Below are 26,102 nucleotides of genomic sequence, written 5' to 3'. Positions count from 1 at the left end.
CCATGGCCCATTGGCAAAACCTGCTGAGCAATGCAGAAAACTCAAATTAATTACAAACACATCAAACTGGAAGAGTAAAGGCCATATTCAGAAACTTATAGCTTGTTAGGTGCGGTGCAAGAGTCTTGAGTTAGTAGCTACTGGGTTTCTTATTTCTACATTAAGCCCATTGGTTGGCTAGAATTGTACTCCTCAGATCTATGACTACTGAGTTCCTCTGGGTCTTTGTTCGCTTCTGCTTTACTAAACAACTAGATGGACTGAAAGGAAAGTTTCCCCCATCCCAAGTGTTCACCCCTACCAAGTAGCGATGAGAGGAACAAACTTGTTGCACAGCAACTACAGTGTCAAGATCCTGTGTTGCTAGGTTCTGTGGGAGGCATGAAGAAGAGGGGTGACTTGACTTTGAGGAATTTCTATGATTCCTGTGGGCAGATGCTTACAAGGAGTCTAAGTAGTTAGCAGTTACATAAGGCATCAAAGAGGCTTCAAGGATGAAAAAACCATCATGGAAACAAAGAAAGGCTGGAGTTGGGAGGTGTTATATATTTCTGGTACGGTATTTGAAAACATAAATCACAATCCTTCAAAGAAGAGCTTTGGCAGTATCATAGCCCAGGCAGAGGAGAACATTAGTATTAAGTGTGTACCAGAGTTGGCTGGAAAATTTTAAGCTCATAATTTCCTTTTGATTTATTTTTAATTGAATTGTTTTTAGAACTATGCCCTGCAGTCACTTAATCACCAACCCTGGTTAGGTAAGAAGTGTTTTCTACAGCATTATCACAGCTCTACCTGTAAGGTGGTAAGCTGCAGGCAGTAACAGTTTCTGGAAAGACAACTAATAGTCAAGGAAGTTGACTTGAGTAATTTAACTCAACCTCTTTGGCCTCAGTTTCCTTATGTGTAGAAAGGAAGGAATCCGGACATCTCTGGGGAATGGCACTTAAAATAAAAATTTGAGGGTATGGATATATGTTTGGTTCTTTATTTTCTAGCATCTGTCTGACCTGTGTAACCCAGAGGAGGTTTCTGCTCTGCAGTTATTTTTCAAAGGCTACCTTGCCAAACCGTGTTTATTTTTCTAAGGAGATATCATCAGATGCTCAGCAAAGTGATCTGGAAATGATTTAATTTATGCAATAATTCTTAGCACTGGAAGCTTTGCCATTTGCCACTGGGTCCTTTTAATGCAAGCAGGAGTGTTAAAGTAATGTTGAAATACCATAAAGCTGATGAGAACATAAGGAATGCTCTCCAAGCCATAAGGTTTCAGCAGTAAACAATAGCAGGTTGCTGACACATCAGGGAGAACCGGGCTTAAGATGAATATATTATCTATAGTGAAAAGCAGGGCACGCTGTGAATCATGTACAACGAACTGGGCAGAGAGTTCCTCTTAATGAAAAACCATTCTCTAAGCCCCTGGACACCTTCTGGAAAGTGTACAGAGTCTTCCTATCGAGTCTTAGGGGGACTATGATAACAGCTTGGTAGCTTATCTTGCCATAAAGATACCTGACTCATTCCTGTGGCTTTTCTACAGCTGCAGGGTACACTGTGGAAGTTCCTGTGAAGCTTATGAATATAGCTTTAATTGACAATAGCATGCCAATACATTTTAATTACTGTTTCAACAATACAATTAAGTTTTGAATTTATACACTCTTATAACCATAGTAGTTTGCTGAACTGAAGGAATGAATACCAATATTAATGAACCTACTAATTGAGATAGCATGCAGAATAAAGATGTTGTTATTTAAACAATATCATTGCCACTTGTACAATAATTTAACATATTAATTGCAATAAATTAGGAGGCTTAGGCATTTGAGAGAAGGGGTTTTTTCAAATTCAACATAAAACCTGGCAACTGTCAGCAACTGATAGTCTAGTTTTTATCCCCTTGATATGCTCTGATTCATGGGCTCACCTCTTTGGAATGCTGCTTAAAATTTTGTCTTTTTTTCAGTATTTCATACTTTGCACTTGTGAATAATTAATTGAATTTTCTATGGGGAGGGGAAACTTTCTAAGCAGCAACATGAGTCTGCCTGCTCTGCAGGAGATACTGTAGCTTCTTTTTCTCCAGGATTCGGAGTGATTATGGGAGCATGTGGACTGAGGAATATGAAACAATGACATGAGGCTGTGTTGTAAGCCACTGGCTTTTTATATACCTGTCATCTGGATGTAGATACTTCAACTGAAATTTCTAATGCCTGCTTAAATATAGGCAGTTTGACAGCATATTGGCATCAGGAGGACTGGGGCAGATATTAATACAGTCCTGTACCAATGATAATCTCAAACTGATTCCTCTAAAGAACCCTCACGAAATCAGTGCTGATCTTGAGAAAAATGATAGTCTGGGTCAAAACTAGTATATGAAAGAGTAGCCTTCTGTTGCAATGTGAAAGTTGATGCACTTGAATGGAAGATTTTTAAATGATCCTTACACTGAAATTCCTTAATTAAGGTACTTTCTTTTTAGGGATGAGTGTGGACCCTGGGCTGCCCTGAAGAGTCAAAGATCCATTCATTCATCAAAGGAGAAAGGTCTGTTTGAACTTGTAATATAACCATTGGGTTTGTATTATAATCTTAGAATCTACCTTCAAAGGTTGCATTTCTTTCTACATTTTTAAATGTTTTGTCAAATGCCAACTTAAAAGTGTTCATTTTTAAGAAGGCAAATGTAAATCATCAAACATAAGCAAACATTATATATGGATATTTGGTGTATTTAAATTGTGTGTTTATCATGGATGTTAATTCCTTGGGGTGAAAGATTTTTCAAAAATTAAAAAAAATTGTTGACCACAGGACAAAAAACATTGACATGAAAATTTGTTACAAGTCACAATTATAGGAATTTTTATATTCTTTTCCATATTTTTTTCCGTCGATGTCTATGACTTTGCAAATTCAACTGATTTCAGCCAATGATTTTTAAGCATCTATCTAGTGAGGGCATTAAAAGGCTGAGTTTTATTTTTCTCCTTTAAAAGAACATAAAAGGATGTACCTCACAGCAAATTCAAAAATCTCTCTAGAGCTAAAGATGATTATGAGATTTTTTTTCATCTCTACGTTACTACTCTGAAAGTAAACCACTAAGATCATAACTTAAATCACTTTACATCTTAACTTATTGGTGTGGGGTAACCAAGTTCGTGGCTCCAAATGATGGAGAGTAAAGGTAATTTGGCATACCTATTCAAGTAGGATTCACTTTGGGTAATCTCCTCCAAAACACATTTAGTGGGTTTATAAAGTAGGAGCAGGGGTAGACTCAAAGGTGTAGAGAAGGTGGAGTTAAGTGTAGAGTATCCTGACAGTCTGATTGTGCACTGCAGGAGTTATTTTCCATATTTTTATACTTTGTATATTTCCTCACTATGCTGTTTGCAAGTTTGCATTTGATGCATAGCATTCTACTTCCCCATGAACCAGAACAAGAGAAAGGGAGTGAAAGGGGCAGTAAGGAGAAGAAGCTCAATGAGGAAGGGCTGGTTTAAAAATGATACTGTCAATAAGTAGGCATAATGAGTGATGGATTGAGGGGGCTGAGTTTTCACAACAGCAATAGACTGTATGAAGTCACAAATAGAGGTGTTGGTCACCAAGAGCTTATGGAAGAACAGACAAAATAATAGGGGCAAATACTGGATATTACACTATTATTCTGACATATTCTGATGACAAAAATAAGGTGATTTAAAGTTACAGTTACAGTTAAGTATAAAAGGGTAGCATCAGCCTGTGTGCTGTGAGAACTTCCAGATACTGCTGAAATGTTTTTTTTTCTCCCATTAGCTTTGGTCTACTTTACTTTAATAAATGACTGACTTGCTCATCAACATTGTTTTGCTTGTTCTGCTCACTAGCATCACTGCTGAAACAGATCTCACTTTTTTATTGTTCTCTGTTCCTTGGATTGCACAACTAGGTGGAGGAGTAACAAGTAAATACAAGAGTGCTTCTGCATCATTGGAGGGGACTACATATTAGAGTGGTCATTTATTAATTGGATATTCTAGATAAGGAATTATTAATTCAAAGATCCATAATGAAAAATACATAATGAGAAATTACATCTCTAGAGGTGAATAAATTATTTTTAAAATTTTTATTTCTAAGACAATGTTTTCTTTGACTTGAGAATGGTTTCTCAGTCTTGGAATTGATAATTCTTTGTGTGTGTGTGTGTGTGTGTGTGTGTGTGTCTGTAGCTGTCTCACGTACTTGTTTGATGTCTAGAAGCTTTCCCATACTCTATCCATTTAATATGAAGAGCACTTCTCACCCCTGGGTGTGACAACCAAAAAATGTTTCCAGACATGGTCACATGTCCCTTGGGGAACAAAAATGTTTCTTGGCTGAGAGTCACTGACTTGAGTATTAAAGTATCAAAGAATAATATCACCATATATACTAACAATATTTTATTTTCTGGGGGAAGGTGCATGGAAAGAGAACTTTGATCACTATTTAAAAAGCATAAATCTGGGATTTGGTAATGGTACATTTTACAAGGCGTAGAGAACTTCAAAACTTTCACTTTGTATCAAATGTATAAATATTCACATGTGAGAGCACACTTTATTCAGTGTAACTATGCCTGCTTTGTGGATCTCTCACACTTTTCCAGCTTGGGTTGCTCTCTGAATTTTCTTTATAATTATGCCAGGGAAAGAGTTACCTGGAATTAATCAAAACTGTACAGTGGACAATGATAGAGAGCTAGCATGAAGAAATATTTTTTTTTAGAAATTCCTGGGGGAAAACAAATTGATTAGGGGAAAAGTTCCCTGAATTTTGTTGAAGGTGAAAAGATGGAAAACAAATAGGGCAACATACCAAAGCAATTATCTGTAACATGGTTTATCTAGGGATGCCAAAATTTAAGCCAGCAAAAAAGATAAAATGTAGTTATTTCAAGTTCAGCAACAAAGGTATTTCCTAAATATATGATCTACTGAGAAGTATAAAATCCTTGGATGAATTGTGTAGAGCAAAATGCTTAAAAAGGAGATAAATTTCAAAAATAAAACCTAAACTGAAGCATCTTAATGTAGCATAAAGATTTCATCCACTTTCTACATGTAAGTAATGTTTCTTTTCACTGTTTTTTCTATAATTCTCTTGTCTGTCTAATGTTTGGAAAAATACATGTCATCAAATTTTTGAAGTATTTTTCTTTACTACTGACAGTGATTTCACAATCATTTTATTCCACTGTTTCTTATTCATTATAAGTACTAGCTTTCTTTTCCTTTTCACTTATCCAAGTATTCCAGGAGTCAAATTCTTTGATGTCATCTTATTACTCTTATTAAAACATTTTAGATATATTAGTTGAGTCATTGCTTTTATTGTACTGTAACTCAGGGAAAAAGAATGAATAACCATTTCACACTGCTTGAAATATTGATAAAATTTAACTAATATAAAACACTATCTTCTTACTGCCTTTAAAAAAAGTATCTTTATGAATAATTACATGTTAATTTGTAGTGCAACTTTTATATAGAAAACCTGAGAGGACAGAACAATAAACAAAAATAAAAGTGTACTTTAAAGTTCTTAATTCCTGAGATTGGAGACTGAGACAGTTGTGAATTCAGTGTTCTCAAGCTTACCTTGCAATCACAAAGAGCACACAACTAACTCCCAGGCAGGCCAAGAGCACATACATCCAAATGTCTGGAGACAGGGGGTTGAGGAAGGAGAAGACGCCTGGATTGGTCCCATTGGGTTTTCGGTAGAGAATGCTGATGCCCAGGGTCATGAAAGGCTTGGAAAAGTCTATGACTTTCTCCCGCACATAAGTGATGGTAAGAGGAGCCACTGCTAGGTCAGCCCTCTGTCAAAGTAAGCCCAAAATTGTCAGTTTAGTTTACCCCATCTGTCCAAATGTTTAGACTTTTTTTTTGAGTGTCCCCAATCCCTATATTCAATTTCAAATGCTTCTCATGCAAGAAGTTTCTATGATAATTGGTTTTAATATTAAAACAATCATACAGTTATCATCAAAGCGATTATCAAAATTTGTTGATAATATTATCAATAAAGAGAAACCAGAAGGTATGAAATATATACATGTACACATAGACATTTATATGTATATATATATATATATATATATATATAAAATCATTCAGGAACTAGATAGAAGACAAAATGCAGAAGAATGTCTTTTAAAAAGGCAAGTAGGAAAGGGAAGGAATGAGAAATTTAGTCTTAATATTAGTTAACAAGATGAGACTTTGCTTTGAGTCTAAAATCTTAATTTAAATTCTGAATCTAACAATCACTGAAGCTTATTTTTTTTTTATTTTTTTATTTTTTAATTTTTTTTCATTTTTCTTTTATTATTCATATGTGCATACAAGGCTTGGTTCATTTCTCCCCCCTGCCCCCACCCCCTCCCTTACCACCCACTCCACCCCCTCCCTCTCCCCCCCCAATGCCCAGCAGAAACTATTTTGCCCTTATCTCTAATTTTGTTGTTGAGAGAGTATAAGCAATAATACGAAGGAACAAGGGGTTTTGCTGGTTGAGATAAGGATAGCTATACAGGGCATTGACTCACATTGATTTCCTGTGCATGGGTGTTACCTTCTAGGTTAATTCTTTTTGATCTAACTTTTTCTCTAGTTCCTGGTCCCCTTTTCCTATTGGCCTCAGTTGCTTTAAGGTATCTGCTTTAGTTTCTCTGCATTAAGGGCAACAAATGCTAGCTAGTTTTTTAGGTGTCTTACCTATCACTGAAGCTTATTTATTCTTTGGTATGGAGGATAGACTCACACATTTTTATTCTTATATTCCAAATAAGCAAACTTCATATCTGTGTTGTTTTACTCTACATTGTAGAAGGCAATTTTTATGATTTAAAAGAAAGCAAGTTTTTTCTGACACTGACTCAACTGTATTTTTCTTTTCTCTTCCTCGCACAACATCTTTTCAGACGATCAGATATATTTTTGCTTACATGATCGATGAGTTCTTTAACCATCCCATTCCACTCTCCTTTGTCATTCTGGGCTCCATACTTGCCATCAGGGACTAGCTTAACATCATAAAGGAAGCCCAGGATGTTTGACAATTCTTTCAGCAGATCCAGGCAATATCCTTCAAATCTGTCATTTCCATATAGAGGCTTGTCAGATTTCCTGTACATCACATAGGGCTCTTCCTAAGAGAAACAAGCCACATAAGAAAACTCCATTACCAACAAAGGAAGAGCTGCTCCATCAGCAGCCTGAAGACAGACAACACTGGAAAATGATTTCTAAGAGCTGAGAGTACTGAATTCAGTCATTTACCTTTCTATCTGCACTATTCCCTCTACAAATATAGAACACTTCATATGTTGTTGTTTCTTTCCTTTCTACCTCTTGAGATGCGAGCATTTTCTCCCACTACTGAAGAGGGTGTTGTGAGTTAATGGTATAACAGAGACACAGATGTGTTTAAACTCTGGGTCTGAGAACAGTGAAAGACTCAGAGGGCAATTGGGCCCAGATATCTGGCTTCTGGGCCTGTCCACACCATGACATCCTTTGCTGGACCTTACTCTTACTTGGTTTTGAACTTAGTGCCCTATCTACTTATGAAACAGAAATGGAAATCACATTTTGTCCTATTTTAAACTTTCTATTTACTAAATATTCTCATTTCCTTAAATAAATTTCACTATTACTTTACCTATCTATCTATCTATCTATCTATCTATCTATCTATCTATCATCAACCATCTATCTAGCTATGTTAGCCATCTTTATGTCTTCTTTTATCATCAGTTCCATAGTCTTATTTAAAATCATCTCAAATCTCAATTCTAGTCATTCCTGGCTTATATGCTTCTATGATAAATCTTTCCTTCTACAAATAATGAACTTCTCCTCCATACCGGGTGTCTATAAACTTAGTTCTCATTTGACTAAATGAGAGTTCATTTTATTTTATAAAATTGTAACAAACACTATAGTTTTGATAATGGCATATGTGTTTAGGTTAATCATAAATAAACATAGTTGTGTCATAAGACTATAATGGAAAACCCTACATTTCCAGAAGCTGGTTGCAGAGAAAGTAGTGGCCAGAGGAATAAAATAGTTTTTTAAATTAACAATTCTTTTCAAGCTAACTGTTTCAAAAATAAGTATCTCTAATACCATGGACTGAATAAAATAAAGCAGGTATGCCTACAAGTGAAGAATTCAGAGAGAATTACTACTGTCCAGCTCCCTCAGGAAAGGGGGACAGAAAAGAACTGACATTTACAGTGGCTGGTGGGGTTAAGGTTTATGTTCCAATAGAACACAGGACTTTGGAAGAACAGTTAATAAAAGGCAATTCACAGATGTGTGAACAGAGACAGGGAGCCAAGGAAGGTGGGGGTGAATGAGACTAGAGGCATGATTTGGACACGCAGGGACCAATTCCATTAGGAAACTTGAAGAGTGAGAGCTGAGACAGAGAGATGGGGAAGAAGGCCCTGGAGTCTGGATGTGGGGCCACTGATAGGTTAGGAAATGTGGTTATGGAAGAACAGAGGTTCTGACAAAACCATTGGTTGGCAGTAGGCAAGGATGAGGGGAAGAACTTCTCTTGCCTCTTTCCTCCTACTTCCCTGGTCTTTTGCTAGAGTCTCCTCTTGGTTGAAACCAACCAACTATCTGGAAGCCAGAGAGCAAGAAAGATCAGCTAGATGGGGTAGGGAACAGGGCACAATAGGGCAAGAATTCTCTGGGGTGAGGGGTCTTCAGATGCATGTGGGAAGCTTGTAATTAAATCCTATTACAAATATGTACCAACACTTATTTTTAGCTCACCAATTAAAAAATAGACATATGCATACAGAATTGTCATCATGAGACAGACAGGTAAGGAATATCTTCAAGTCTACAGTAGGAGTCTAGATAAGATGCCCATAATTTCATTGTGACAACTTACCAGAATGGTGGTGACAATAAGAGTTCGGTTGGCCAGTGAATCTGTGATATTGTTGGACCTGTCTCTGTTGCCATCTGTCATGTTAAGCCCACTGTTGGAGTTCCAAATCCCAATCTACACAGAACACAGTACATCAGTGGCTGCTGGTTGTCTGTGACAGCATTTACACTAAAGAGATTCTATTTGCACCAGGAATGGACACAAAAACTTACAGTCTGGAGCACCAGAATATTATAATGGAATTACTCAGTGTGGGAAAATGAAACAATGGAAGAATGAGCACGTAGACACAGTAGAAGAAATTTGTGTTTGGGGTAGGACAAGGTCTTTCTTATTTTATTAAACTCATTGCTCTTATTGAAATTAAAAAGTTAAGATTTCTTAAATGATTGCCAGATTTTTCTCCAAACACATATTTATTTAGCACCTGCTTTTGTGTACAGTTCTAGGCACTGAAGGATATAGCAGTATAGTAACAAAAAATTTTCTGCCTTTATGGAGCTTACATTCTGCTGATACAAAATATTATGCTGCTGAAATGGTATCACCTAGTTCCTTTAAAGTTTATGAATAAAGGGATGGAGAGAGCAGGTGAGTAGTGGAGAGTTGGGCATCAATAAGAGAAAAAGATAGGAGAAATTATGCAGATGAGATGTAGACAGAGTTCTGGACCTATCTTCACTGAGGAGTCAATACTGGGCAGGGGTTCCTCTTATGGGGAAGACATCGCTCACACCTCTAAGTGGCTAGCATCTTTTGTTTATTGTCATCTGCTTACCTGTCTTCTGTGTCCACTTGATCATGAACTCCTCCAGAGAGGACACTCACTTTTATTGCTCCCTGATCTTTGTATCATAGAAGTCACATGACAGTTGGCATTCAGTGAAGCCCACTATCTTACAAAAAAAAAATGATCTCCTATTTTATTCAGTGGCCTAGTTACCACTGGGTTATTAGGCCTTGTAGAAATACAGGTTGAAATTCCCTATTTCCTAAATATGAAATTCTCCCAAATCACCCAAACTCACCTGATGGGTCACAGTCAAAATACAGATATGCTAAGATTACCATCAAGCTATATATCTAATGTGTACATAAAACATTAGCAAATTTATTATTTGTACTTAGGTTTCAACCCTAGAGATCTCATTATCTATTTTTTTAAAAAGTCCTGGGATCCAAAAAAATTTTTAATTCACATCTTTACTCATCTTAAGCATTTCAGATAAGGAATATTCAACCTGTCCATTAATTTGTTTAAGCTCTGGAGGAAACCAGAATAAGCCTTGAAGAATTGCTTGATTTGTTTGCATTCTATGGGCTTGAATTCTATGGGAATGTGTATGTAAAAGTCAGGTAAAAACAGACTGGCAGTTGCTATGTGACCTTGGACTAGAGGCTATCCTTTCTGCACTTTAGTTCTCTGACTATAAAGTACTTATAGGGATATATGTGGAAGTGTTTGTGCATGTTAAGGGGTACCCAAACCTTAATAATAAAGTGCAATTAAATAGGTATAGTAAAATAGGTACAGCATGTGGGTGGAGTACTAGCAGGAGGGGGGAGGGTGAAGGAGGGGATTAAGGTGAAGATATATGGTTGATGGACTTCATGTACCTATATGAAATAGAACTAGAACTAGAACCTCTTGCAATTGCTTAAAATGGGGTGGGGAGGGGACTGAGGGGGAGAGACAATAGGGGCAATGTAACTAATATACAATATAAGTCTAATCAGAATTGTCACTAACCCCCCATATAATAAATATATCCTAATAAAAATTTATTTAAAAAATAGGGCTTTTCTGATGATTAAACAAGTTATGACATGTGAGTCTGTTAGGCCCTTTCTACCTTTGTTTTTCTATCTCTTTGCTTTAATTTACTGCCTACATTTAGTAGCTGGAAATGCAATTGGCTTGACAAGTTTCCTTTTCAGAGGTATACATGCTATGAGGAACCTTTAAGAACTAATACACATTCACACATTAGTGAGAACTATTTCAGTTTCACTGTGTCTATTATTTTTCCAAACTTAGTTAGGGTTGATTGTTTGGAGAAATAAAAAGACAGGTAGAGGTAAATGGAGGTTTGGGAGTAGTACTCTGTATGTGAAAGTCCTATGGTATTATCTAAAAAGAGGCAATATTAGAAGTAGGAGTGGGGTATATAGTCCAGCACCCTAATAACCTTTCATTATTATTTTCAGGACTCCTGTAATGGCTGTCTGATAGAAGGTACATGATGTGTTGGTGGAAAACTCTTCAGTTTTCTTTGGCTAGCCTTAAAGCCAGAAGAGGGGACATTTTCTTTTCTTTCTTCTCAATCTTTGCCCCTCCTCCCACTTTTTAAGGCAGAGAACCTGGCTTCTAGGAAACATAATTCAGGCTAAATACATTTGTCCATTGGTTTTTAATCCATGATCAATTAACTTGTAACTCCATGAACACTGTATATAAATTGGGACCTCAGTATAAATATAATTAAACCTTAGGTTTAATTAGAGAATGGAACCCAGTTATTAACTAAGTATTGAAGGATGGAGAACATACGTGTGTTTGTAGCCACTTTTTAAAGTCATAGAATGTATTTTCTTTAATTCATACTATCATTAATGTAAGTGTGTGTAGAGGAACTGTTTTCTTACAGTGCTGGGGACTCAGCGCAGTACTTGCCTGGCAAATGCTCTGCCACTAGACTCATGCATCCAGCCCTTTTGTTTATATTTTGCTTTTGAGATAGGGTCTCACTAAGTTTGCCTGAGCTGGCTCAAACTCATGTTCCTCCTGCCTCACCTTTCTGAGTTTTCATATTTGGAAATTAAGGTGTTGGGTGGCATTACAATCATTTACTTTAAAATAAAACTTGAAGTTATAGACAAATATATGCCACAGCTTGACATCTAGCTTTTATTTCTTTTACCCTCTGCAGCAAAAGTGCAGAAGGTAAGAGATCATTGCTACTGCCTTTTCAATCAACTAAATCACAAGTATCAATAGCACACAGTTTCTTCCGTAAAATGAGAGAAGGGAGACCAGTTTTTCCTTTAACCTGAATAACAGAACAGCCTTTAAATATAAACTAGAAAAGTATCAAAATATCTAAAGGTCAGGCTATTCTTAGGATGTAAACAGAATACATATGTGATTTGAATGATCTCAGCCTTCTGTTTTTAAATGTACTAGTCAGCAAAACCAAAGTGTGTGTGTGTGTGTGTGTGTGTATTATAAATCTAACCAGTCAACTAGCTTTACCTGTTAATTGAAATAACTGATAACTGAACAGGGTGTCAGCAAATGAATGTCTCTGTTTGAAAAAGTGAGTGTGTGCGTGTGTGTGTGTGTGTGTGTTTTGGGTGGAATTCAACCAGATGCCTAAACATCGGCATTTTGGTCTTGTTCTATGACCTTAGAGGAGTTCCTCCAGGAAGCAGAACCTCAGTTTCAAACCACGGAGTGAAAGCAGACAGCAGTAATTTACCAGGGAGAGGTGGTGTTGGGTGGATCAATTTGTAGGAGGAACACTCAAAGGCTAAATTGTCTAGATGCCTTCATTCACTCAGTCTAAGCTGGCATGAGGAACAGCCATTTGTTATCTGGGACAACTGAGGGAAGCATTTGCCCGGAGGACATTTCACAAACTTTGAAAAAGTCACACAACCAAAGAGCATTCAGAGTCACTAATATCATCGCTTCTCAGCCTTTTGGCTAAGATCAAGTGCAGAGTCACTAATATCTATTTTCCAAACCTAGAGAGGGACTGCATAAACACAAAATCTAAAACTGCTGAGTAAAATCACCTAGTGTCATGGGGAAACACGAAAGGGAATCTGCATTTTGTATCATGAGTACACATTTTAGTGAGAGCCTTTGTAAAGATTGCTCCATCCCTCTTTTGAAAAGAATTACAGGTGAACTGTTCTGTACTTAAAAAGGCTGGGGTAATGAGGAGAGCTTTAGGAATTTAAATATCATGGGGTGAACCCTTCTCTTTGAAAACGGTGTCTTCTTTGGGAACGTGCATTGTGCTTGTTAGGTTTGAAAGGGTCTCTTGAGCTAGAGGGCAGGTTACTGTGATTTGTGAATTGTAGATGTATTGTTGTAACACAAACTGCATACTGTGGCTTATGTGGTTTACAGTGTGGCAATGATGAGTAATTGGGAAAGAAGAGGCATAAAGGCACATATAAACAAGAGCAAGAAGTTCCAGCTTTGGGTTGTGGGTGTACGTACTGTAATGTAGAGAAATGGAGGACAGTTCCTCTTTCCTGTGTCCAGCAGCAGAGCTTAGATTCCATTCCTTAGGATATTTGGTTTGAATTAATTCAACACTGCATAAAGTGCCTGCAGTCTCAAGCTGGATTAATGTAATAAGCTGCTTTCTGAGAGCCAGATAGGGTCGTCTATTTACTAGCAAAGAGGAAACTAGTTCACTTTGGATGAACCTTTTGTAGCCTAGTTTCTGGTTCACTGATGATTAAAACAAGGTTATTGAACCCATGTTTTTTGTTATTATTTTTTACTGTACTGAGGTTTGAACTCAGGATCTCCTGCTTGCTAGGCAGGCACTCTACCATTTGAGCCATGCTCCAGCTCTATACCCATGGTTTTTAAAACTTAATAAGAGTAAACTTTTGAGTTTACCTACAGAATGCCACCAAAAGGGAGATGAGCTTTTTGGCTACTAGGAAAAACTGTTTACACTTTCTGTGACTCAGCTGATAATTTCAAAGATGAAAGTGAAGCTGACAAACTGTTCAAAGTGAACACCCTGAAGTAATTTAAGGTCCATCTATCAATCAACAGACTTTTTAGCAAGTAGTTTTAGAGAGAGAGTGAGAGGGAGAGAGAATTGGGGGGAGAGAGAGAGAGGGGTGAGAAAGAGGAGAATGAAAGATGATGCAATGTTTGCCTATCACTGGGTCATTTTCATGATCCAAATGTTTTTAATGTTTAACATTTCTTTATGAAAATCTATGAACAGTTATTAGCAACATGATACCAATGAACTATGAAATTATGAGTGTTATAATTTACAAGATAATCTCTTTTCCCTTCCAAAGTTTATAATGTTTTTGTCCTCTGAAAACTGTAATTCTAAAATAAATTGTAAGACTGTATGCTTTGACAAAAATCTCTCACAAAATATAGTTCATAAGAAGGAAGAATTTCTAAAAGTGGCTTCTATTTTTTGGTGGTTACATTGAAGGAAATGTTCTAATCCTTATGAAAACTTAGCCTATCTGACTAGTCTGATGGATCAAATCCATTGTTTTCTTCTTCACTCCCTTAAGGGAAATATTTAGTGACTTGAGAACGAATATAAATGAGCCTGTGTCTGCTTCAGTTAGAAGTATCTGCTCTCAGGTCTGACAGCAACTGGTCTTGCCCAGAGGAAACAAAAATAATCTAAGGGGAAATATTTAATTTATCATTACTTAATCCATGGCAAGTCTGTTTTCACTTCGTGGGGAATGTTGAGAGAGAATATGTTCTATCCCCCCTTCTCCCTCTGTATAGAATCTCACCTCTAAACTGCAATTGGAGAGCTACTGGTCTGGCAAAACTGGAAGGATGCAGGCTTTTCCATGGCTATTCCCTGCCCCACCCCAAGTGTCCTGCGGTTGTTATCAGAGTACAAACCTTCTTCCACACTTCATACAAGTGCTTAGACACTTCACCAGCCGCCTTGGTTTTCAGAGGAAAAAATAAAAACAGCACTTAATTAAAATGGTGTATGGAACCCAAAAGGTACATGGGTGTGTCCAATATTCTTCATGTGTTGTTTGGAATTTTGCATCTTAATTCAATATAAAGTTAGACACAGATACAGTAAAGAGATGAATCAGAACTAGGATTTTTTTACAGAAGTTACTAGGTGGTAATACTTAATTGTTACTTTTCCTTTCAAACAACAAAAAAAATGACTTAAAGCCCTTTTGAATATATACAGTTATGCTGCAGCATTAAAGTGTCTTCATGATTCCTTAAAAGAACAAGTGAAGGTATTTGTATTTAAAATCAATCAGTCCATACACATAGCCACACCCACACACACACACACACACACACACACACACACACACACACACAACTAGACAAAGAAGCATGCTTGATGACTTATTCTTTCATTATGGGTTTCTAAGCAGTAGAAATTTGAATAAAAGTGAGAAATGGGCTTTTTTTTTTTTTTTTTTAATAATTCTCCCTTTGGGACCCCAAGAAAGCTGACATGAAAGGATTGGGCATATCTTTCCTTGGCTCCTGAGAGAGATGTGTTGGCTTCCCCCATTGCCTTAAGGCCCAATCAGCCTTCTCAGGAATTGAGCCCAAGTCACCTGAAGAAAGAAAAGTTATTGCAAACAATGAAGAGATAAGAAACAAATAGAAAACACTTTCATCTAATTCAATTTTGCCTTTGATGGAAAAACACCAATAGAGTGTGCATAATCTTGCAGTGTACAAGTAGCTGTGAAAACATAACAAGAGCTCCATGGATTTCATCATCCATCTGAGTCAAAAGATGTTTCCTTAACAGCTTTTTCCCCCCTTCTGTGCTGTACATTAAGAGGAGATGATAAGGGGAATAAGGCTGTGACTAGAGAAGCAAGCATTATCTTTAAAAACATTATGGACTTTTAGTTTATAATGGGTATTCTTCATTTTGATTCCCTCCAGCCCAAATCCCACACACACTGTGGAGGGGAGGTTGATGCCTTGTGTTCTGTTAAACCACCAAAAGAACAAATCAGAGTGAAGAAGCCAGAGAGAGAGGGAGAAAAAGCAGAACATCTAATGCATACTCTTAAAGCTGCAAACTAATTTTTTTTTCTTCAAACATTTCAACACCAGTAGTAACCTTCTATTCCATTCAGCCTAATTAATCTCCATTTTGATTAATGCTATTTGGGGGGAGGGGGTAGTTAGGGTCTGCCACAAAAAGGATCCCAGTTAACAAAAGCAGTGAAACAGAAATGAAAATCTTGCTTCATTTAAAAAAATCAACCCAACTATTTCAAATTAAATAAATTGATTGCTTCTGAAGCCAATCTTGCACATTGGACTCACTGTCTTATTCACCACTATAGGAAAAAATGTTACATTATGTAGTTTTGATTCTCAGATGATTTCGGGGAGTGGGGGAGTGGTCTAAAATATTTTCTTCTTTGAGATTGTAAAGGGCAAATCTTCATACTATACTTATTAATTCCAGTTTGAAGTCATGAATACTAAAATTGCTATAAAAATACAGTAAGAAATCAAGTATTTTATTATTATTCATTAAACAAGTTTGCATTTGTGTTATTCTAAATAGTAATAAAATCAAACTTTAAACTTTGAGGTTGAGAGTTAAAACTAAAATAATCCTAAAGTGAGAAGCCAACATTAAAATCACATTTTCCTAAAATTAAGCATGTGAAGTTAACTTGCCCCAGTGAGCCTCTTCTGTCCTACCTATCCCATCTCTCTGTCACCAGTCTCAAAATAAAAGTGCAGTTAAAATTAATTTCTGAGTAACCCTTGGATACCTTTCCATAGGTAAAGCTTTGACAGCTTCTGATTTTCCAAGTCTAAACTCAATTACTCAAAGTTTTCAGATGAGGTCCGCCTATAGGATTATGTAGGCAGTAATGTGCACATGTTTGCTATGTTAAAGAAGTGTTATAAATATTAGATGTCATTACTATTAATAGCAAGTCAATTTAAGAATCTAGCACATCAACATCTTGCTGATATAAGGGATAATGATCTAGAACACTGGAGATAAATAAAAATGCCAAGAGAATAACTTTTTTATTCCCCCTACATGTCAGTGCAATTTAACTAAAATGCTTGAACAATGCTCCTTAATTAATTTATTTACTTAATAATTTATTATAAGAGAAGTTACCTTTTCAGTTCCTTCCTCTTTAAGACTAATAATGTCCAGATCAAAATCCTTCCTTAAACCATCAGTCTTATTGAAGGTGATACGCCCAGTCAAGCCATCCCATCGAGCCTGTGGAAATAAGAATATGGTGTTACTGTTTAATACTTATCACAATCTAAGACCATCAAAATTGTAATACCTCAATCTCATCACAGTATCCAATTATTCAGTTTCATCATGCTGATACAAAACAAAATCAGAACACTTCACCATTTTATTTGCATTCCTTTATTTTGTCAGTCCTAACATCTTATCACTAGTCAAACCTGTGTTAGTGTCAACAAAAATGTGCAGGATGGAAAGAATGACTGAAAAACAGAACATAAGTTTTACATAGAATATATGAAGCAAATGAAGTTAGGAAGTCATAATATATTCCTAGATCAATTCAAATTCCTTTGAAGTCACTATCAAGAGGAAGTACCTCCCTCCTTTTTCTTTCTCTGTGAGAAAGATATACACCCATGATGTATTATTGAATCTTTAGGGTGGTTATGACTTAGGCCTTCTAGTGCCTTCTTAGTTTCCTATGGCTACCAAAGCAAATTTTCACAAATGTGTTGGCTTAAGACAACAGAACTATATTCTCCTGCAATTCTGAGTGAACTCAAAGTATCAGCAGGTCTCTGGTCTTTCTGGAAGCTGTAGAGCAGATTTCAGTCCTTGTCTCTTCCTGCTTGTGGTGCCTGCCAGTGCTCCTTGTCTTGTGGCCACATCACTCTAATCTCTATCACTGTGGTCACATTGCCTCCTCCTCTTCTATTTGTGTGAAATGTTCTTCTGCTTCTCTAAGGACCCTGTGATTGCATTTAGAGCCCATGTGGATAATATAGGATAATCCACGCATCTGAAAATCCTTTATTTAATCAATACGCAAATCCCTTTCTGCCATATAAGGTAACAAAGTAACATTTGCAAATTCCAAGGATTACAATGGATAATCAGAGGGAGCCACTGTTCCACTACTGACATGCATCAACATTGTTTTAGGAAATAAAAATCACAGCTATCTTTCATAGAGCTCACATTGTACATCTTTGGTGGGCCTATTAAATAAAACATAGAGGATCTTGGGGCACTTGAAGTTCAATTTTTGGTGATTTTGTTCATCTGAGTTTCACTTATACATGGAGACAAATGTGAACTTAGATCTTTGTATAAATGTCCATGTTTTCTCCCCATTGACTTCACCAAATTCATCAAACATGTATAAAACGTGAAGAGCCTAAAGAATTATGCTGTATTTGCAGTTGTTTACATCATGGGCACCTATTCACCACAGTCACTCATGTGGCCAAGAGTCACAGCAATGCAATGGAAAAAACATGTTTTCCACAGAAATTGGATTTGAATTTAAGAACTGTGACTTTGGGCAAGTTATTTGACCTGAACCTGGATTATCTCAGACTTTGGAGACGGATACAGAAATTTGGTGAAGATTAATTAAATGGCACCTAACACAACTATTATCCATTTATTTATTGGTGCTACTGGGTTTTGAATTTAAGGCCTAAAGACACTCTACTACTTGACCCATTCCACCAGTTCCTTTTTTTTTTTCTTTTAGTTGCTTTTAGTTATTTTTCAGGTAGGATCTTGAGTTTTTGCTCTGAGCTGGCCTCAGACCACAATCCTCCTACCTACCTACCTATTGTTTTTTTTGTAGGGATCACAGGTACACTCCACCATTCCTAGCTTACTGATTGTGATGAATTATTGCTAACTTTTTGTCTGAGTTGGTCTTAAGCCTTGATCCTCCCAATCTCTGCCTTCTGAGTAACTGGGATTGCAGCATAAGTCACTCTGCCTGGCCCCTAACAAAACTATTAACACATTCAGACTTTAACAATTGCTACTTTTGCAACTACCTCTTATTTTCCTTTTTCACTTTCATAACTTTAGAATTTGTATTTTATTATTCCACATAGTGATTCGAATATCTGCTCTTTACTGATGTCTACTATATTTCATTATAGAAGTCCTATCAGATTGATTGTTGGAAAATATAATTTTCATATTCATGTGATCTCCAGCATATTAAGTATATAATGGATTTCTGACACGTGCAAATTAATCTAAATCTTGACTTCTCATTGGAGGTGGGATGATTAATTTGATGCCAGGATGCTCAGCTATCTGGTTGAACATTATTTCTGGGTGGATCTGTGAGGGTGTTTGCAGAAGTGAATCACAGTGGAATTGCTAGGCTGAGTTTCTTCTCAGTGTGAGTGGGCATCACCCAGTCCACTGAGAGCCAGCGTGGAACAAAGCAGCAGGGGAAAGGAGAATCTTACTCTGCCTATTTGTGTGGAAGCATAAATCTTCCCCTTCTCTAAGATTGAGATTTACACCACTGGGCTCTAGGTTCTCAGATAGACTTGAACTGGAGCTGAACCAACAGCTCTTCTGGGTCTCCAGTGTGCAGGCAGCAGATGTTGGGACCTCTCAACCTCCATGATTGTGCTAGTCAATCCTTTTATTTACATTTATATATCCTATCGGGTTTTTCTCTGAAGAACTTCAAATAATAAAGTATCTTTTTCAATTAATATTTCAAACAATATTCAAATCTATTCAAATAGAGATCTTTCAAAATTTTGCCTAATCTATCTCTTCAGAATTTTCCACGCCATCCCCCTATGCACAGTTCCAACTGGGCAAGCCTGGCATCTCCAGCCTCTGCATTTGTTCATCACATCTTCTACCCATCTGGCCAGCTCCTGTCCATCCAGCAGCCTGTGCACACTGACCACCATTGCTTTGTGTCTTCACTTGGAGTTTTGTACTTATTGCCACTTCATTTCATATTTTTCATTCTGGAATTTTTAATATCCTCTTGACAACAAAATCCTACTCTCTTACTAAATTATATTTTCTTTAGTGTCTAAAAGATGACACAGCCCATGGGAAATTTATTTGCTTGCCCTGATTTGTTTCCAAACAAAGTTTTACTAATTAGCAAATTTTGCATTTCTGTCTTTCTCTTTAATTCTCTCTCTTACTCTCTTTCTCCAGTTCCTCAATTTACAATCCTATTGAAAAAATGATAAAAATATACCCCCCTTTTCTGGTGGTCCTGGGATTTGAACTCAGGGCCTTGTGTCCGTTATGTTAGTGCTCTACTATTTGAGCCACATTCCCAGTCCTTTATGCCTTAGTTTATTTTTCAAGTAGAATCTCATGTTTTTGCTTGGACCAGACTTAGACAGTGATCTTCCTACCTCTGCCTTCTATGTAGCAAGGATTATAGATGTGTGCTACCATGCCCAGCTTGTTCTTTAAGATAGGGTCTTGCTAACTTTTTGCCTTGGCAGGCCTTGAATCATGAGATTATAGGTGGCTGAGATTATAGGTATGAGCAACTGTGCCTGGCCTGAAATACTCTCGATTAGGAATCAAGAAACCAAATTTAGCTTTTAGGCAACTGTCAAATTATGTGAACTTGATTGACTATTTTTGTTGTCCTTTAGGCCATAAATAAATGTTATATTAAGTTGAAGGTTTGGATAAGAATTCTATAAAAGTAGATGAGAAACTATAGAAGGATTTCATGTAGTGCATAGTAATTTTTTGAGCATCTGTGATGCAAGCTAGGCTATATAAAGCATGAAGCACAGTGGTTTTCATGGAAAACATATTTCTATCTGGCTGTGTAGAAGGTAGTTTGGTTCATCTATTTCTTTCACTATTAATTCATTTGGAAAATGTTTATGTAATGAGCATCTCCTCTGTGTCAGAGACTTTGCTGGGTATATAGCATTCTAGTGATCTACAGGTTAGTAGGAATGAGTACATATGGATTAAGACAAAACACCATAAGTGTGAACATAAAGATTTGCAGAGTATTGAAGAAATAAGTACAGGGAGAAAGTGCTTATCCCAACCACGTGGAAGGAAAGAGTCAGCAAAAGATTTCTGGAGGCAAGAATGCCTGAGCTCTCAAAAGATGTGAAGCTGGCCAAGCAAAGACTCATAGCATGGGTAAAAGCATGAAATGAAAAATAAAATTATAAGATTGCCTGGGTCTATAATGCAGGGAAAGCAATGATGAGAAATGAGCCTGGGAGGGTAGATAGGCACCTGTTTATAAAGGCATTATGAATCTCACTAGACATCTGGGAATCGGAGTGTTTAAGCACCAGTGCCATGGTCAGATGTGCATTAGAGGGAGTTCACTTTAGCAGAATTAGGAAAGATAATTTGAAGAAGGTCAAGATCATAAGGCAGAGGACTAGTTAGCAGGTAGTTCTCATAGGACAAAATTCATGGAATCAAATTCATACACCCAAAGATGAACAGAGAAACAGTGTGGTTCTTCATCTCAATGTCCCATTCACTTACACACCATTAACTATTAAAGGAAATACTTCCACAGCAGGACGGACAGAGTTTTATGGGAAGAATGGCAAGAAATCAACTTAAATATCAGGAATGAATACAATTAGCCAATACCTTTTCTGGTTATCATTCAGACAGAAAAGATATCACAACAGAAATATACTTTAACACTTGAAAATGCTAGATGTTAAATCAAATTTCTGTCAAGAAATGAGATTAGACAAAGCAAGATGCCAACATTCATAGCCTAGCAGTCTTGATGATGAACTAGATGGCAGTTGCTCAAATGCCATGACATATAAGGAGAATTTCCTCTTTGGATCCTAGAAGTTAGTCTCAGAGTTTATTGCCAAGGAATCCACAACATCAAACACTAGTATAAGCTTTAAATAAAAAGATGGCATCTTTTTATGGTTAATAGAAACACCTGTTGTTGTGATGGCTGAAATAAGTGAGCAAGTCTCTTCAACAGAAAAAAATGATCAATTATAAATGCAAGTAGGGAGTGTCCTTTTCTGTATGTTTGGGTACCTTCTGAAACCACAGTCTCTTCTCTACCCCCTACCATATCCCCATCTTATTTTTTGTGTTCTGGTCACTACCTTCTTATTTTGCAAGCCAAAAGCTGACTTGTAGAAATAAAAACTGCAAAATAAGCTGCTGTGTTAGGGTTATATCAAATGCCCAAGAGCAATTTGTCTAAGGCTTTGGTTCAGTGGAAATCTCTACTGTGTCAGGGGTTTGGATTAAGTCAGTTTTCAAGTCCCTTCTTCATGCTTGTGAACAATGTATAGTTCTGGTAGTCCTTCTGATCTGTTTGGAAGGAGGTAGTTAACTACATTAAGTTATACAAGCAGTTCAGAAAGCTTTTTCCTAAAGGCTACTTTTCTTATATGGAAGTCATGTTGTGAATCAATTTGGTACATTGTCCAGAATTTATAGGCCTCTCTGAAAATGTATAGAACAGGTAGCATTTATCTCTTAATGTAGCATATAGCTCATAGTGGGGTCTTAAAACCTAGTTCAAAAATCCAATTTCATTTCCATGAAGTATGTCTATTGTGTCTCTTTGTTTGGATTCTGTTGTGTTGGTTTTATTCTTGAACTTGGTGTTCCAATCATTGGTACAGAATAATTCCCACTCTCTGCTTTCCTCTCTACTCATCCAGTGGTAAAAAGTTCTCCTTTCATGCTCTGACAATGCTTCTTTTCCTGCCTCAAATATCTACAAAGACTCCCTGCCTGGTTCTTTACAGAACTGTGTCTTTTGACCTTCAAAGTCAAGTTTCCTTATGGCTGCAATTACCCATGTCCTTCTGCCTCCCTTTCCTAGATAAGTTATAGTTCTACATATGTTCTTTGCTTTTTTGAAAACTAGTTTTTTTATAATAATTCATTAATCATCAACTAAACTATTGATTAGGGTGAATATTCAATAACTAATTTCTGTATATGGCAAATAAGATCCAAAAGGAATCCATTTTCTGGAATAGAACTGAGACATATACAATTTAGATAATGATATGTAATTGTATTATTCATAATTACAATTTGCTTGCCTTATGTAGAAGCATTTGCAGAGAGAACGATTATAGTATACTTGACTGAAAACAATACTTAAACAATTGTCCCTATTTTAGGAAATAACTTTAATATCTACCCTGCTATTCCTCTTCACAATTATTTGTTTAAAAGCAACTAAATCAAATGGTATGACTTATTTTCTTTTCTGATATTGGACACACCACCTAATGGACAGAAGACAGGAATCAAGAGGTGAAAGATGGAAACTGAGAGGTTTCAAAATCATTATGTCTTATTTGTACTCTTTTCCTCAACACGATATTTATTGCACAAATTAAAAACTATATACTTTAGTGTTAGGAAAGGAAATAGTTAGCACCTAACTATAGGCTCTTACAATAGATAATTTTTAAATTCAATTGGTTAAAATGATTGCTTTCATTCATTTTTTCCAAATAGGAATTTAAATATTTAAAGGAATCTAAATCCCCCTGTCTAAAAACTCTTTTTTAAATAAAATTTTTTATTAGGATATATTCATGATATGGGGAGGGAGGATTCAAACTGACAATTCCAATCAGAACTGTATCGTAAATTATTTATATCATAGTGAATATATGGCTTCCTACAGAAAGACAGAGATTTCTTGAGAGAGAGAATGAATGGCTTTTTCAAGTGGACATGAACTTTTAAGAACAATAGTTTCTAACATTTTTACATATCTATCTACTTATCTCCATCTATCTATCTATCTATCTATCTATCTATCTATCTATCTATCTATCTATTTACCTACCTACCTACCTATCTACCTATCTATATCACTTATCTGTTAGAAACGCTTTCTTCTCTAAGCATTATGAACAGAAGGATTATGGCAAAAACAAAAGTTAGCTTGTCTTATTAAATCAGTGAGGGGAAAGAAATAATTTTTAAGTAACTATTATGTGTATTAATAAAATTTATCAGAACTTGAAAATCAAGCAATGAGCCATTGTCCAATAGACTTAGTGAAGAATAGTTTTATTCTCTAGGTAAACACAGTTTACCTTTCAACCTGCTTTGTGTAAGATACAGTTGTATGGAATCACATATTGATTTGATTCTGGTAGAGATATAAATGATTTCTGATGAAGCAGATAACCACAAAGATTAGGATTTCACTGCCCTACTTATAGGACATTAACAAGCTTTATTTTTGCTGGTGGTCTATAGACAATACCTCTAGATCTCCTTGAAATGAATTTTATTATCCTAATGGTTCCCTCAGTGACATACCTATTCAACATGCACTTTATCTATATTTGTATAAGAGTCACATATATAACTGCTTTGGAGTAATAACAGGGGTGGGAAGGAAGGGATAAGACAGAGTAATGGAAGGTTTTGAAATGACCAAAATAAAGTATCCTCACAGTGGGGATACTTTGAGAAACTCCTTTGAACATTGACTTTGGAATTTATAATGAAAGACAGAACTGTAAAATGGTTATAACATGGGAGGTATTTGTGGGAGGAGGTAGGTGCATTGAGGAGATGAAAGTGAAAGAATATGGTTGATGAGCTTCATGTACATATATAAAACAGAACAATGAAACCTCTTGCAATTGCTTTAAGTGTGACAAGGAGGGAGTTGTGGGGTTGGGGAGGGTGGTGGGGGTGATCTAACCAATGTACAATGTAAGCCTATTCAGGATTGTCACAAAGAATCCCCCATCTATATAATGAGTATATCCTAATAAAAAATGCAAAAAAAATCTATATAAGGAATCGATATTTATAGCAATGATAACCTTGTAAAATGTAGTCAATTTTATAAAAGAATTGACTCAATAGGGGCCAGAAAGACTGAAGAAGGGCAGGAAGTGTGTGTGAGGGGGATAGAACGAAGTTAGTCAAGAGGCACTAAAATCAGTAGGAATAATTCTGGTTTTCTACAAAAGAGTAGGGCAACTCAGTTACAACAACCTATGATATATTTGAAAATAGGTAGGAGAGCACAATGATCAATGTTTGAAGACAGAGAAACACTTATTACACATTGCATATATGTATTATCATATTGTGTCCCACAAAGATGCACAAATTTTACCTCCCAATAAAAAATAATTCTGAAAAAAGCCCAAACACATTCCCTTCCCTCCCCTCCCCCCTACACTCCCCTGTCCCCCCTTCCCTTCCCTCCCTTCCCATCTGTTTTGATTCTAAATTTTGGCCAAGTTTGTCAGTTCAAAACTGCCTTTCCTAACTCATGGCTTGGATTACTTTTCCTGCACCCCCAGGGACCTGTGTCTGGTTTCCTATCACTGGCCAATTCCACTGACTGAAGAAGAGAGTACTTTGTGTCTCAGAAGCTCCTGATTTGGCCCATAACCAGGTATACAGATTAGTGGGTATGAGCAGGTGCTAGGTGTACATGCTAGCTGCTAGACCAGCCCAAAGAACACGGTCAAGAGGGCACTCTGTGTGTATGTAAATCTGATTTGCACATGTCTATAGAATTATTTGTGATTGATGACAGCAATGGTTGTGAATGTGGCATTTTGTTCTCATTAGGTGATGATATAACAGGTAAACGAAGGTAGTGTGATGCTTCATACAATGGGAGATGACTGAAAATCTGGTTTGTTAGCTGTTTTTCTTTTATCTGAACAGAGTTATGTCTCAGATTGGTTGCAAATGGAAACTACCCTTTGAATTCTGTCCACTTGAGTTCTTGTGTTCCATATTTATTTCTGAACTATAGGTAAGGTTTTAAAATTGGAGCTGAGACTCTAGATGGCTATCTATATCTGGACACGAAAGAAGCCATTCCAATTCACAGTGTGATGTAAAATATGTTCTTACTTCCAGAAGGCATTAATATATTGGACAATAAAAACTTGTAAATTAAAGGATTATCATTTTTATTATTAATATACTTGATTTCTTATGTCAGCATTTCCATAATTTAAACTGAAGTTTTAATAAATGAAATGTGCTATACTTGATGAAAAGCTCACAGAAGTTGCTACCTCCAAAGTATTTTTGTGTAAAAACACAAGTTCATGTAAATGAATTTTACATTAAATTGATTTTGAAAAACTAGTTTAAAATTTCAGAACATGCCTTTCTTCCAATTTTATGGATATGAATTATAGCTCAAGCGCACATTTTCTTTTACAGATTTGCTTTTTGTTTCATGGTGGACAGCACAGTCTGAATTTCCTAAATTTCTTTTTCTATTTTCTCACTTGTTCTTTTCTTTTTGGTGCTATCTGGGTTTGAACTCAGGGTCTTGGAGGACTTACTCTTCCATTTGAGCCATGCCTCCAGACCCTGAATTTCCTGAATTTCTTATAGTGG

At 36.4% G+C, this 26,102-nt stretch overlaps 1 protein-coding gene across 9 annotated transcripts in view; it reads right to left on the bottom strand.

The window, feature by feature from the left end:
• Grik1 (glutamate ionotropic receptor kainate type subunit 1) overlaps positions 1-26,102 on the bottom strand; it is a 379,854-nt gene that overhangs the window by 39,505 nt on the left and 314,247 nt on the right. For 5 of the 9 annotated variants that reach the window (XR_012447881.1, XM_074072841.1, XM_074072843.1 and 2 more), the window contains exons 8-12: positions 16,857-16,964; positions 14,609-14,653; positions 8,968-9,081; positions 7,001-7,204; positions 5,649-5,872 (exon numbers count right to left, since the gene is read on the bottom strand). Coding sequence is in view for 8 of the 9 variants with exons in the window: in XM_074072841.1 (XP_073928942.1) it covers positions 5,649-5,872; positions 7,001-7,204; positions 8,968-9,081; positions 14,609-14,653; positions 16,857-16,964 (695 nt within the window). In the remaining variant the exon portion in view is untranslated. The other 4 variants (XM_074072842.1, XM_074072845.1, XM_074072847.1 and 1 more) reach the window with 2 other exon arrangements.

The sequence above is a fragment of the Castor canadensis genome, chromosome 5, assembly GCF_047511655.1.
Source record: "Castor canadensis chromosome 5, mCasCan1.hap1v2, whole genome shotgun sequence".
NCBI lineage: Eukaryota > Metazoa > Chordata > Mammalia > Rodentia > Castoridae > Castor > Castor canadensis.
The sequence above is the reverse complement of the archived record's forward strand: the minus strand, read 5'-3'. Positions and strand labels throughout refer to the sequence as shown.